We start from the raw sequence: 13,719 nt of genomic DNA, 5'->3' as shown, positions 1-13,719 counted from the left end.
TTCAAATGTGGCGCTCAGCACGTCACGGCGGAGCCCCCTCTCCCCCTGATGGAAGGATCCGGTGAACAGCCGTCTTTCGGTGAGGCTGCAGCGCGCACTTCCCTGTGTTGACACCGGACGGATATGCGGCGATGCTCTTGCGTGTGAACGCGTTTGCAGCGCTCTCTAGGAAGCAGCTACGGAGAGATTTCGCTTCGGATGAGAGATTAGGAGGACGAGCCATCAGCATCCCAGGAAAAGGTTATCTTTTAGTCAATCTGCTCGGTGTCAGCGGCCCATCGCCTGTCAGAGGAAGCCGGGGGTTGGATTTGAAATGTCGCAGGGATGTGCTGGTGAGTCGGCTGGTGCGCAGAGCTTCGGTGCAACCTATCATTTAATTCAGAAGCATCCTTTGTGGCCGACTGGAGAAATAATGCAGACAGTGATCCTGTAGAACAAATGTTATTGTCATATTTGGTGACGTAAATATTGTACGAGAGAACAGGCCTGGCTATATGTTGATAGGCTAATCACCTGGTTTGAAGGCTATCTGCTCTGATAACCATGGCGCTGTATTTGCTCCTCTGTGATCTATTTTTAAATAGCAAATGGATTCTTGTTTCCTGTCTCAGGATAGTCAACATCAGCTCCAGTAATGAAGCCACAAGGCTTACTATAGCATGTAATTGTTTGGACAAACAGAGACATGTTATGTTGGATTAATTTCATCTGCAGCTATCAGCGTCCCTTCCGTAGAAGCAACATGGAAATGTCACAGCTGAAAATAATCCATTCTAAATTAAGAAGCCAACATGACATTTGTTTGTAGCTGCTTGTCATTCTGCAGCTTATAATAGCCCACAGTAGATAACATACTGAGACAAATCTGCTCCTGCATTGTTAATCACTTTTCTCTTCTTTTTTTTTTTTTTTTACAGAAAGCTTAAAGATGAAAGGAGGCAGAGGTGGAGTGAGCCCCTCCTGGTCCAGGACAGGTTTTCATTAGACCTTTGTGAAAGCAGGTACCCAATATATCTTATTGTTATAAAAATAATGAACTCATACAATACATATCATAAAATATAGATATTATCTTTCCTTCTCAGGGACGGCTGTGTCCAGGAGATGATGGAAGTGCAGTCTGTGCTTCATCACTGCCCATTCCTACAGATGGACACTCACCTCCTGCACACCTGAGCCCACACTCAGTGCTGTCTCCTTCCCCTTCTCTCCTTCTGCCTCCCCTTGCTCATCCCACCTCTCCCTAGTCATCCAGCTGTTACTTGCTTCCCCCTCCCCACCACTTCTTACAAACCTCCATCCAATTTTCCCCACGTTTAAATTTCACCCTTCCTCTATGACTTTATGATGGCGTGCTACGGACGCTCTCTGGACTCTCCGTGCACACTAGCCTTGCTGGTGGGCTTCCAGTTTGCCTTTGTTCTCTATTTCTCTCTCGGGGGCTTCAAAGGCTTGGTGTCGGTCCTGGTGCATACCACAGACCCGGAGTTTGATTACTCTCGACCTCACGACGTCTATACCAACCTCAGTCATCTGGGAGTACCGCCTCCCCCACCTCGCAACTCGGGCACTGGACCCCCTGCCACAGGCCCCCCACTGAGAGACTGCCAGATCCCTTCACCACTGCTTGGTGAGAGAGTGAGAGGTGTTAAATATGTGCTGTTAAATGTAACACGTGTGTACAAAAATGTGCACAGGGAAGCAATGTGTGTCATTTTGAGCGGGCAATCAATCAATATGCCAGAAACTCTTGAAAAAATAAGTGTTTGTTCCTGCAAGCCTCCACAAAACATCAGTTCACAAACATTCACACAACTATAGTATATTCCAAGTCTTATTTGTTCTGTCATAGGCTCTTTACCTCTGAAACACTTTGTGTTATTTACTCTAAAACCTTACTGTTTATACTGTTTAAAATCTTCCGCTTGAGCAGTGCATTTCATTTTAGTAAAAATGCATGAGTTTGGAAAGTAGTGAACATAAAAAAATAATGAGACTCCGATTATACTGCACAAGTTGTGTGAGAGTTTGTAAATAGATGTTTTGATATAGTTTTGTTGTTGTTGAAGGAGACCCTTATCTACTTATATTAACTTTTGAATTCTTCGTTCATCGGGGAGGCATGCAAGTAAAAATAAATGTTTCTTTAAGAATTCAAGGTAACGCGGGATGAGTAACTGATATACAAACTATCATTTTATGGGTCAAGTATTCACACTTATGCTTTCCTCTCCTGCAGTCGGACCTGTGTCTGTCAAGCTTTCCTCTCCTCTGTCTCTAGAGGAGATCAAACAGAGGAACCCGTTAGTGTTGCCAGGCGGACACTATCGGCCTCCAGACTGTGAGCCTCGCCACCACACGGCCATAGTGGTGCCGTACCGGAACCGGCAGATCCACCTCCGTGCTCTCCTCTACCATCTCCACCCTTTCCTGCAAAGACAGCAGATCCACTACAGCATCTATATAGTGCAGCAGGTCAGGTTATGCATGAGTTTGTGTTGTTGTGTGTGAATGCTGGCTCCAAAGTTTAGTATCAGTATATTTTTCAGAGTGAATAGGTTGCATCTTATTAGAGTCTTGTGGTACCTATCTTTATTCAATTCAAAACCTTAATTTATCCAGGTGAAATCCCATTGAGATCATTGATCTCTTTTTCAAGGGAGACCTGCAGATAGACAGATTCATACATATACGTTGGTTTGGTTTAGCTTGGAGATATACACTCCAAATGTGTCTTAAATCTCAAACTCTACATGTATGGCAGATATTCCATTCCAGTGCCTGTTGAATTCCAACACAGTGAAATGTTTTCAGTAGTTTATAGAATAACATAACAAATATTTTTTTTTACTCAAACACATACCTATAAATAGTAAAACCAGATAAACTTATAATGCTGCACTGGTCTCTTCATTTGTCCCAGAGCTGTATGTCTCTAATATTCCCAATGGATGAAAATTGGATTTATTTTAGGGTGCTTCTTGTGTTTCTTTCAAAAATGTCAAAAGGCCCACTGTGATTTAGGTGTCCTGGTTACTCTGGATAATTCACTGTTAAGAAAAATAACAGTTTTTCCCTGAAGCTACTCCTATTTAAGAAACACTGAATCTCACAGGCAGGTGTCTTTAAACCTTAGCAAAATAAAAGCAAAAGTATATGCATGGCTAGATTTTTTGATTTTTTTAATGTCGGCTAAATTGGATTGACTGAATATCTGAAATAATATTGTTACAAACAAAGAACATTTAGGTGTAAAAGTATTTCGTTTCTGAGGCTTCACTGTAGATAAACTGTAACCATAGCAGCACAGTGTGAGATTATTTACTCACACAATGTGTTCTCTCATCCTGTATTTGTTTTAGACTTGTTCATTTATTTGTGGCTGTGTCTCTCCCTTTGTCTGCTTCAGTGGGGGAACAGTACTTTTAACCGAGCCAAGCTGCTGAATGTTGGGGTGCGAGAGGCGCTCAGAGATGAAGACTGGAGCTGCATCTTCCTGCACGATGTCGACCTGCTGCCCGAAAACGACCACAACACCTACACCTGCCACAAACAGTTCCCCACACACCTTTCTGTGGCCATGGACAAGTTCAGATACAGGTAGCAGCAGCACAGTGTGTGTGGATGGACTTTAATATTAAAAGGTCACCTATTATGCAAAATCCACTTTTTAATGTATTTTATGCTAGAAAAAAAAACATGTGTCCCCTCTGTGTAAAGAGATTCTGAAAGTTTCAGGGAAAAAGATTCGCTCACTTTTCGTCCTGATCCATTTATATAAAAACCTGTCTGAAAATGAACTGATCAGATTTTGGCCACTTTATGATGTCATAATGTTTTTTTGGCTTGTGTAACCATTAGCCAATAACCAACCAAGGTAACTCCCCCCCCCCCAGATATATCCTGAATATCCTCCTAGAGCACCATTGTGTTCGTTTTAACCAAATATCTTTCAGAGGGGCGTGGGGAGTGGCTCCTTATTTTCATCTGAAGTAACAGACAGAGAATCAGCACTTTTGAAACAGGGCTGAAACAGAGGGGATTATTGGATGCTACAATGCACGATCTGTTTGGTATTTCGAGGCAAACACTTCAGAGACATGTTTTTTATATATCCGACACCTATAATATATTGATGAAAAAGAGTATAATAGGAGACCTTTAATGTTTTGTGCAGAAATAGTCGTTTTTAAGATTGTTCATTGGTAATGTGACCCTCCCAGGCTGCCGTACACACAGTATTTTGGTGGAGTGTCAGCAGTGACCCCAGACCAGTACATGAAGATGAACGGCTTCCCTAACCAGTACTGGGGCTGGGGCGGAGAGGACGATGACATTGCTGCCAGGTAAGGCGGATGGAGATGTCCACATCCTGCATGGTGACAACACTAAACTGCATGTTGACCTGTGAGATTTGCACGGGGGTTTAGCATCAGAAATACACACGCAGCTATTTCATCTCCTTCGCTTCTTATATTTACTTTGCTTAACTCATTCTGTTGTTTCTCATGTTTACAGTTTATGTACCACATGTTTTCCTTTTCTTTGACTTTTCTTTATGTGTCCTAACATCGTCTTTCATCTTCACGTCCCCTCCCACTGCTGTGGCTTTGCTGTGTGTCTCTTGGAGTGGGCTCAGTGAGTATGTTCGCATGGACTAGCTCACAGATTTGGGCTGGGCTGCATACTTTAAGAGTTTTTTTAGGCAGTTTTTATCTCATTTCTATGCTGCGGTCCCCTCTCTTCACTCTCTGGCTCTTCTACCATTTGCTACTCTGTTGTTAGAGTCATTCAATGAAACAAGGAAACAACATTTATAAAGCTTGCACTAATTATTACATGAAACAAAACTTGTACATTTATCCCATACCTGTTGTAAAACATTGCCTTTTGTGCATGCTGTTTGCAACTTAAACAACATTAGTCACCCCATGTTTTCATTGACTTAGATAACTGGGGTGTACACAAGAACCAGAGATGGGAAGAGGGAACCACAGTGTTTTCCCCGCCTTTTGGCCATAAAAGTATGTTTTCCTAATACATCACCCACAATTCTAAGTTTATTTTCTTAATTTTTCTGCTTTTAAGTGTATCCATTAGACTGGCTAGAGTTACTAAGGTTGAGTATTGCTTTGTATTATAGAAAATATCATAAATAGTAAGGTGCCAGGCTTTGTTGATATTATCCAGACACAGTTTCTGTGCCTGTGAAGGGGAATCTTGTGTTCCTGTTGACACTTGTTTTGTGCTGCCGATCCAGAGTTCGTCTGTCAGGCATGAAGATCATGCGCCCTCCAGTGGCCATTGGTCATTACAAGATGATCAAGCACAAAGGAGACCGGGGCAATGAACAAAACCCACGCAGGTACATATCTTTACATAAAGATCATGACATATTATATAATTATTTGGTCAACTTCTTTTTGGTCAAAACTTTTACAATAATGTTTTTTTTTCCCTCGGGCAGCATGCTTATTTGTTTTCAGATAAATGTTATTGCCCACCATGCTTAAAAAAGAAGATCTATATAATTAAACAATCTTCAACATCATTTGTAATCCAAATCCTTGATATAAGATAAAAAATACTATTTAGCCCACACTTTTGGGGAGATATTTTAATGTAGTATTGTTGATTGTTGGTTTTTGACTTAATGGGAATTACGCTTGCAGAGAATTAGATCAGGTTACTTTCATGGCAGTCCATTAAATATGAATCTAGAAACCGTTAACTTAATTTAGCAATAAGACTGAAAACAGATGGAGACAGCTAGCCTTCCTCGGTCCAAAGGTAACAAAATGAGCTAACCAGCACTTCTAGAATTCAAGAGTTAACACATTATATCTGTTCTGTTTAATTGCAATAGAAACAGACTTTTGTTTAAAGGCCAGGCTGCCTGTTTTCCCCTGCCTCCAGTCTTCATGCTAGTTAACCATTTCCTGGCTGCAGTTTCATTTAGTACACAGACATGAGAGTGCTATCGACCGCCTCATTTTATTATATGCAACTTAACATAATTCCCATTATGTAAAACTATTCCTTTAAAGTTTGCCCCTGAAACACAACCTATGTTTATCTTTCTAGATTTGACCTTCTGAAAAGGACCAGACTCAACTGGCGCTCTGACGGCCTCAACTCTCTGACCTACGAGCTCCTTTCAAGAGAGCTGGAGCCTCTCTACACCAACCTCACCGTGGACATTGGAGAAGACCCCCGCGTGCCCCCGGGGAAAGCACCCATCCCTGTGAAAACAACCACTTCCATTCATCAAAATAGCAATAGCAATTCTGGGGAGGCAGCCAAACAGGAGAAGAGGCAAGAGAGCAAAGGGGCAAACGTGACTGTGGCCAAACCTGCTGCTGAGAAAACACAATCTGCCAAGTCAAAGGCGGCAAATCAAACATCAGTAGGGCAGACAGGTGTGGTGAAATAGGACGAGGTGTATAAGAAATGGTCTGCATTACATCTGTAGCATAAAGTGGCTTCTTCCTTGATTTTGATCTGAAAAACTAAAAGCAGTGTAGATCTGTTCTGTTGTGGGACATAGAGGACACCAGCTTTCTGTACACAGTGCAGGTTAGGGATAGTTGTAAAAGGATCAAATGAAAAAGCCCCAGTTTTTTCTTCAGGGGTGCCTTTAAGAACACGCCGAGTCACCTCTGGGTTTATCATCCACTGAATGTTACTCTGGCTATCGTGAATGACACACGCCTGTGGTTCATGACTTATATGCGGCCAGGAGACAAATGGTGAATAACTCAGTCTTACCCATGTAGAGGTCCAAAACAAACTAAATGAAAATGAGACTATATCAATCTCTGCTCTTTTCCAGACATTGCAAGTCGTAAGCAACCCATGTGCTGCCAGCAGCTTCACCCAGTTTGCTCCTGAAAAACTGCTGCTGTCAGTGCACCCCACACACTGGTGGGTTTGTGTTTCTGTGCCTTCTCTCTTTTATGCGCGTTTTATAGACTGGTATAGTTGCTTCTAGACTCTGACCTGGAGTTAATTTGACCTTTCCTGCCCTACAGGGAAAATGTAAGACAGCAGGGAGGCTAAAGCTGATCCTAGATCGGGACAAACGATTTGTTCCAGGACTGCCGTTTTATATTTGTGTGCATAGATCAAGCGCTGACAAACTCCATAGTTATCAGACAATTCTAGAGTTTATATTTATATAGAGGGACTTTATTATTTGTTTACTGATTTGTTTTCCTTATGGTCTGGTGCCTCTCTCTCTCTGACATTTAGTTTATAGACAATCAAATCATATCATATGGGAAGATAACTCAGTATCTAACCACACAACATAGTGAGGAAATATTATCATGACTATCTGTACACCTGTCATATAAACATAGACTTGGCATGATAGTTGTTGTCTAGTTTGACTATACTCTTGATACATGGATAGACCTGTGCTTCTGATATAACCTGTGATTTTTATTATTTTTATTATAGATTAGTCAAGTTTGGAAAAAAAGCCAACTTGCAGACAATACTCTAGGCAGGAGACTACACATTTGCCAGTTTCAGATTGTATTTTATTAATAAAAAAAGTTAATAGTTACAATAAAGCACTGTGTATAGATGTAGGTCAGCCCTAAACCGGAAGGCGTGATGTCTTCGCAGAGGGTCTCAGTATATTATGAAAGACCCTGGTGCTTTTAAAAGCTATAAATGAGTGTCCTTCTTTATTCGCTTGAGTGAAGCGAGTGAAGCTTTTGTATCTGGAAGGAAAGGAGACGAGGAAGAGGGAAACATGTATGAAATGAAATATTTCATAATTATATTCTGAGGGCTGACAAATTAGGACATGCATGTAGTTAATTTATGTTGACAGATCATTATCATCTACTTTTTATATCTCAGATATTCACCCCCCATAATATTAATATGGAATGTATTATTGAGTTTAGCTTTAGTGAAGGGAGAGCTAAGTCTGTGGATGTGGACTTAAATCAACCACTCATAGGAATTGTCTTGCTGCTATCAGACAGGGGAAATGGTTACCTGTATGATTAATCAGCTTGAAAAATGACATAGTGTGATACTAATGTTCTGGTGTGGAGTTGTGTTTTATCATAGTTGCAAGTAATGTATTACTACTTCTAATTTGAATGTATTTTATTCATTTATTAAGTCACTGATAGAGATTAATGCACAAATGTGTTTGTGTATCTGTTTTAGTTTTTGAGACATCCCATTCCATTGTAGATCTGATTATTTATCTCTTTAAACAATGCCTCCACGTCTTTTATGTTAACATAGTGCCTCATACAATTAGTCCATGTTACTGAAGGGCTGACGGCATACTGCTGGGTTATGTGTGAGCGCCCTCCAGTGGCACAACATTGCATAGCGCCCACCAAATGGAACCAAGAACTGAATGAAACTGCAGTGTTGTGACATGAATGTTAATCATTAATGTTTGCCATTCACAGGTTTCAGCCAATCAAATCTTGGCATTGCTCTGTGTGGGGGGTTTCTCGTGTGCGTAGTATCACATGATTGATCCTTAAAGGAGTAGAGCAACTCTCTGATTTCACTGGCTTACACAACCAAAATCTACATGTTTATGAATGGATATAGTTTTATAGAGGAAATCTGTCTAGTTTAGGATACAATGATACTGTAGGGTTTTACAAACCAATACAATGAGAGATAAGGCCTGATTTGTAAGCTTTATATACATAATAGTTTAGTTGCATATCAATAGATAATATATTCTCCATGTTTCATATTGCCTGGGACAATGCCTGTATGACATGAAGCAGCGACACACTGAAAGCTTTTAAGGACGTAATGTTATCTCAGCAGATTAATCAGCACACTGCGTGCTTATCTGGAGATTGTTCTATATTTAATAAATTGGCTAGTTTTTATAAAGATTGTTTTCGCATAAGTGTTGGAAATCTTTACTGTGTAGTTATATGCAAGTTCAGTAAAGAGCATTGGGAGTTCATAACACATTTTTTTAAAGAGTTAATTTGATCACGAGGTCATTCCCTCATTTGACACATGTTTGAGAAGTGTAATTACAGAGAACCATCTGACAAGGATTGGATGTTTTAGTATTTATGGCAAATGAGACGTAGTTAATACACCACATTACTTATGATTAAGCACCGTGATATTTGAATCATGCAATGATACTTGTCATCTTAAGTTGCCTTATTTACTGACCTTGTCTTGAAGACGAAAGTGTGTGTGTGTGTGTGTCTGTATGTGTGCTTGTGTAATGAGCAAGGTCATAAAAAAGGCAACCGAAGCAGTGATTTATGATGGACAGTGTTGTGACAGAAAGCAAATATGTATAACAATAAAAACACATAATCAATCATATTTTGTTACTGAGTCTATTTATGCGACGTGGGATTACACACACTTAAATACATACTACATTATAAATACACAGAGTGATGCACTTATCCTCCCACAACACTCAATGATACGCTCTTCACGAATACAGATGTTACTATTTTGATGAATGCCTCCCCAGCTTTACAGCAGAGATCATAGTCAGGCTTGTTGGTAGATTAGAGTTCATATACTTATCATCAACACATCGAAAACTGCACTAACCTGTTACATCACCCTGTATATTGCGGGCCCCTGTGTCCTACAGTATGTGGGCATAAAGAGCAGGATTAAAAAATTGCATATGAGATCATACCTATAAATAGACACTAACCTCCAGCTCTCTACGTTCGATCTGTTTCATAATCTAAAAAGCTCTATGAGTCATGGATACAGGGTTAAAACACAAAACTGTGGACAAAAGAGCACTTTACAATCAATCCCAATGCAAGTACTACAAGCTTCAGGAAGCTAGTACACTGTTGGCACTGCTGGTCTTTTATACTTGATATTACTAACAGGTTTTACAGATATTTTGTTTGCCTGTGATAGCTGGCGTGCATCACCCACACAAAGGTGAAGAAAAACACCCACTGGCACTCTAATGATGTAAAAATAACATAACAGTCAAATATAGGATTTCCATGTTTGTTATATTGTGCTTTTATTTTGGCACCTCTTACTAATCAATCGCTCTTTAAGGTCTTCTTCTTCTTCTTTTTAATTGCAAATCGCTTCCACTTGGAGCATATATCGCCACCTACTGTTGAGTTATTAAATGTTCATACTAAATACTTGTCCTCAGACCAGGGTTGCGTTCCAATAGTCCATTTAGCTTAGGAACCTTCCTAACGGAGTGAAATGACCCGGAAGTACGTCAGTGGCAGCCATGTTAAGTGCCGTTCCAATTCTCCAAATGAAAGGAAAGGAGGTTTCAAACTTCCTTTATAACCTCCTTTAGCTTAGGAACCACTGGACCTCCCTTACCGAAAGGAGAGGAGAAAATGCTGCCCCACAATGCTTTGCAGCCGCAGCATTTGCGTCGCACAACAGTCGGCCGTTCACGGAAACAAACGATTATGACGGAGAAATTATATCATGAAAGTTACGGTGCTTATTAAGCATTTTAAAACGTATGTGGTAAGTTGCCAAAGTGCTTTGTTTTGAACGTTCATCAGTATTATAATCAAAAACAGAAATATGAACGTTAGTTTTTACTGAAATGATCAAATAAAGTCAACATTTCACTGAGCTGTGTGGGGTTTGTTCAACTTTTAAAATATGTTTGAATGGTGATATACACAGTGATAGGTGTTAAAGACTAACGTTTATAATAAATACATTTGTATTGATTTTAAGATATTTTCATACAATCATACGTATTGGGATCATTTGTATTAATGTGGACCGGAGGGAGAGGGTGACGAGCATACATTTCACTTTCCTTTTTTATTTCAATTACAACTTTGGTCATGAAGAATATGTTTCTCTGTTGTCCACGTTCATAAAGCATAAAACAACAGCATCAGAGCACGGTGCAGAGTCTCTAGATGAGTTTACAGTAGTCCCTCGTTCTTATTAAACATCAATGTAGTCCGTTGTATAGAATACTGTAGTTTCCATAGTTTCACCACAGCAGCAGACGCACACAATGACGTCCGTTGGCGCATCATAAACACGTCAGATAGTGAAAGTGTATTCGGATTCTCTAAAGCAAGGGTTCCCAAACTTTTTAGCCCGCGACCCCCAAAATAACAGTGCCAGAGACTGGCGACCCCCCACTATCACGTGGTGACTGGAAGATAATAAAAAAACGTGTGCACAGGACGCACGCACTAATAGGCGTTTCCAAACACCCGCATAACGGCAACACACAAGAACAGAACAGCCTGACAACCATGATATGATTTTACATATAGCAATTTAATATAAGATAACAGCAGAACTCATGAATCAAAGTAATCTCCATGTGAATTAGGAGTGAACATTGTTGCGGTGCAAACTGTAAAAATATATAAAGGTAATAAACATATGAACATTGTTGCTGTGCAAACTTTAAAGACATAAAAGGTAATAATAACTAATAAACATATGAACATTGTTGTGGTGCATACTTACATTTGGGGAATACGCTATGTTTCAGCGTTAATCTCACCTAATGAGACGGGTGGGCAATATGCATGGAGCACAGCAAATCCATCCTGGGCTTAATTTTGAAGACGGCCACTCGGAGATCATCCTCCACGTTTAGACGAGATCTGTATTTGTTTTTTATGTATGTCAGTGCCGAGAAAGTCTTTTCGCACAGGTATGTGGAGCCAAACGGCGTCAGAACGTCCATCGCGGCCTTGGAAAGCTGTGGGTATTCCCTCTCGACTGAAATACAGAACTCAGCAAGCGTCTTCGCATTACAAGCTGTCTTTAATGTGCGGTCACTTGACAGTTCAGTCAGTGCGTCCTCCATGTCGGATGACAGATGACTTGCGGTCGTTAAGATAAATGGTGATCTTATCCAGTTATATTTTTCCGGAGCTGCTCCCTCTGGGAAATACTTGTTCCAAGTGTTCCAGGAGGGCTTGCAGGTGGGTAGTGATAGACTTCTTCACAGTTAACACTAAGATCATTTTCCTCTATGAATTCCTCCAGCTCAGGAAACATGTCAATCCTGCCCATTTCAACTCGCGCAGTCCAGCGATCCACTTTCCTCTTGAATGGGCCGATTTTATCATTCAAGGACATGATGCTTGTGTTTTCACCTTGCAATGAGAGGTTAAGTCTGTTCAGTCTGTCGAATATGCAAGACAAGTATGCCAGCCTTGTTAACCAGTCAGGGTCTGTCAGGTGGTCAGCTAGCTGTGACCCATGCTCCGTGAGAAATAAGCGCACCTCGCCCCGCAGTTCATACAGGCGGCTGAGAATATTTCCCCTTGAAAGCCACCTGACTTCTGTGTGGAACAGCAGGCCCTGATGCTCTGATCCCAGTTCGTTGCAGAGATACAGCCTGGTATTGAGTGGACGGGATTTTATGTAGTTGACCATTTTTATCGCCGTCTCAAGAACACTTTTAAGCTCTGCGTTTTACTCGCTAAAGCTTCTCTGTGGATAATACAGTGCGTAAGGATAATGCGCCACTTGTAAGACTCTTGCTTTTAGTCCTCTCTTTTTCCCCAGCACCATCTGTACACACACCGATGCACTCATCCCAAGACAGTCCCTCTTCTTTTATTTTGTTGTCAAGTTTTGTGACAATGTCCTCGCCTGTGCACTTTAGCTTGAGCGAAAACAAGCAGTTGGGCAGAGTTTGACATATCTGTGGATTCGTCTAACTGCAAAACATATCTCCCTTTCTTCACTCTGTCAATCAGCTGACACTTGATATCCTGGGCCATGTCCGTGATGCGCCGGGATATGGTCCCGTAAGACAGCGGCACTGCTTCCAGCTCCCGTGCCTGTTTATCCCCATGCATTACACTACTCATAGCGATAGCAGCAGGTTTAATTAGGGTTTCCCCGATTGTGTGTGGCTTTTTTGCCTGTGCAATTAAATATGCCACCTCATATGATGCCTTTTGAGCCTTGGTAGGGATTGTTGCTTGGTTAGTTATAACTTTCTTTTGGCCTTGCAATTCTCTCTGCTTTCGGCGGGAAAAATCTGCTGGTTTAGTAGCAAGAGAGGGGTGCTTCGTGTCTAAATGTCTGAGCATTTTTACGGGCTTTAAGCTCTCATGTGCAAGAACCTCAGTGTACACTACACATTGGGGATGTTGTGCTTCATTGATAATGAGGCATGTGAATCCGTACTGGATGTATTCCTCTCGATACTTGCGACACTTGGATGTAGGCTGGTCGTCTGACTGCTTATGGACCGCCTTACGGTTGTCGTCTCCTCCTCCTCCTCCTCCTCTTCCCGCGCAAGAAGTCGACGGTCTTTGTGATGGCGGCTCTCCGCTCTCCTCCGCTGCCTTCTCCGTTGGCCTGTCTGCCTTCTCACTAGTTGGTATTAACCAACGTTTCATTTTGAAAAATGTATTAAAGAGCTGTTCAGAAGAAATATACTAGTATAGTTGATGTGCGTTTTACGTCTCTGATATTTACTGTGGTGCTGTAAAGTGACCTTTGAGCTGCAAATGACACTGTCGTAAATCTGTCAGAATCAAAATTCCTTTATTTGTCCCGCTTACCTATTAAACAGGCTTATATAATACAAAATGTCTATGCACACGTTATTATTATTAATAATAATACAAATAATAATAATTAAAAAACATATTTAATTTCTTTACATTTTTTTTAAAACACCTCAGGGGTCACATCAAGAGGATTCTGAAATCATCTCGCGACCCCCACTTTGGGAACCTC

General features: G+C 41.0%; 1 protein-coding gene and 1 long non-coding RNA gene across 2 annotated transcripts; one reads left to right on the top strand and one right to left on the bottom strand.

Moving 5' to 3' along the window:
- Window positions 1–35: 35 nt before the first annotated feature.
- b4galt3 (UDP-Gal:betaGlcNAc beta 1,4- galactosyltransferase, polypeptide 3) lies at window positions 36–9,345 on the top strand. Its single transcript, XM_079676753.1, has 8 exons — window positions 36–332; window positions 918–1,001; window positions 1,086–1,630; window positions 2,240–2,475; window positions 3,410–3,600; window positions 4,224–4,346; window positions 5,261–5,365; window positions 6,085–9,345. The coding sequence occupies exons 3-8, from the start codon at window positions 1,345–1,347 to the stop codon at window positions 6,431–6,433; spliced, it is 1,290 nt and encodes a 429-aa protein (XP_079532879.1). The 5' UTR covers window positions 36–332; window positions 918–1,001; window positions 1,086–1,344; the 3' UTR covers window positions 6,434–9,345.
- On the bottom strand, window positions 8,207–13,444 carry LOC307036430. Its single transcript, XR_013807349.1, has 2 exons — window positions 11,516–13,444; window positions 8,207–9,622 (listed from the first exon to the last, which is right to left on the bottom strand). It is a non-coding gene; the product is annotated as an uncharacterized lncRNA (long non-coding RNA).
- Between the last annotated feature and the right edge of the window lie 275 nt (window positions 13,445–13,719).

This window comes from Notothenia rossii (genome assembly GCF_949606895.1).
Source record: "Notothenia rossii genome assembly, chromosome: 4".
Lineage (NCBI taxonomy): Eukaryota > Metazoa > Chordata > Actinopteri > Perciformes > Nototheniidae > Notothenia > Notothenia rossii.
The sequence above is the reverse complement of the archived record's forward strand: the minus strand, read 5'-3'. Positions and strand labels throughout refer to the sequence as shown.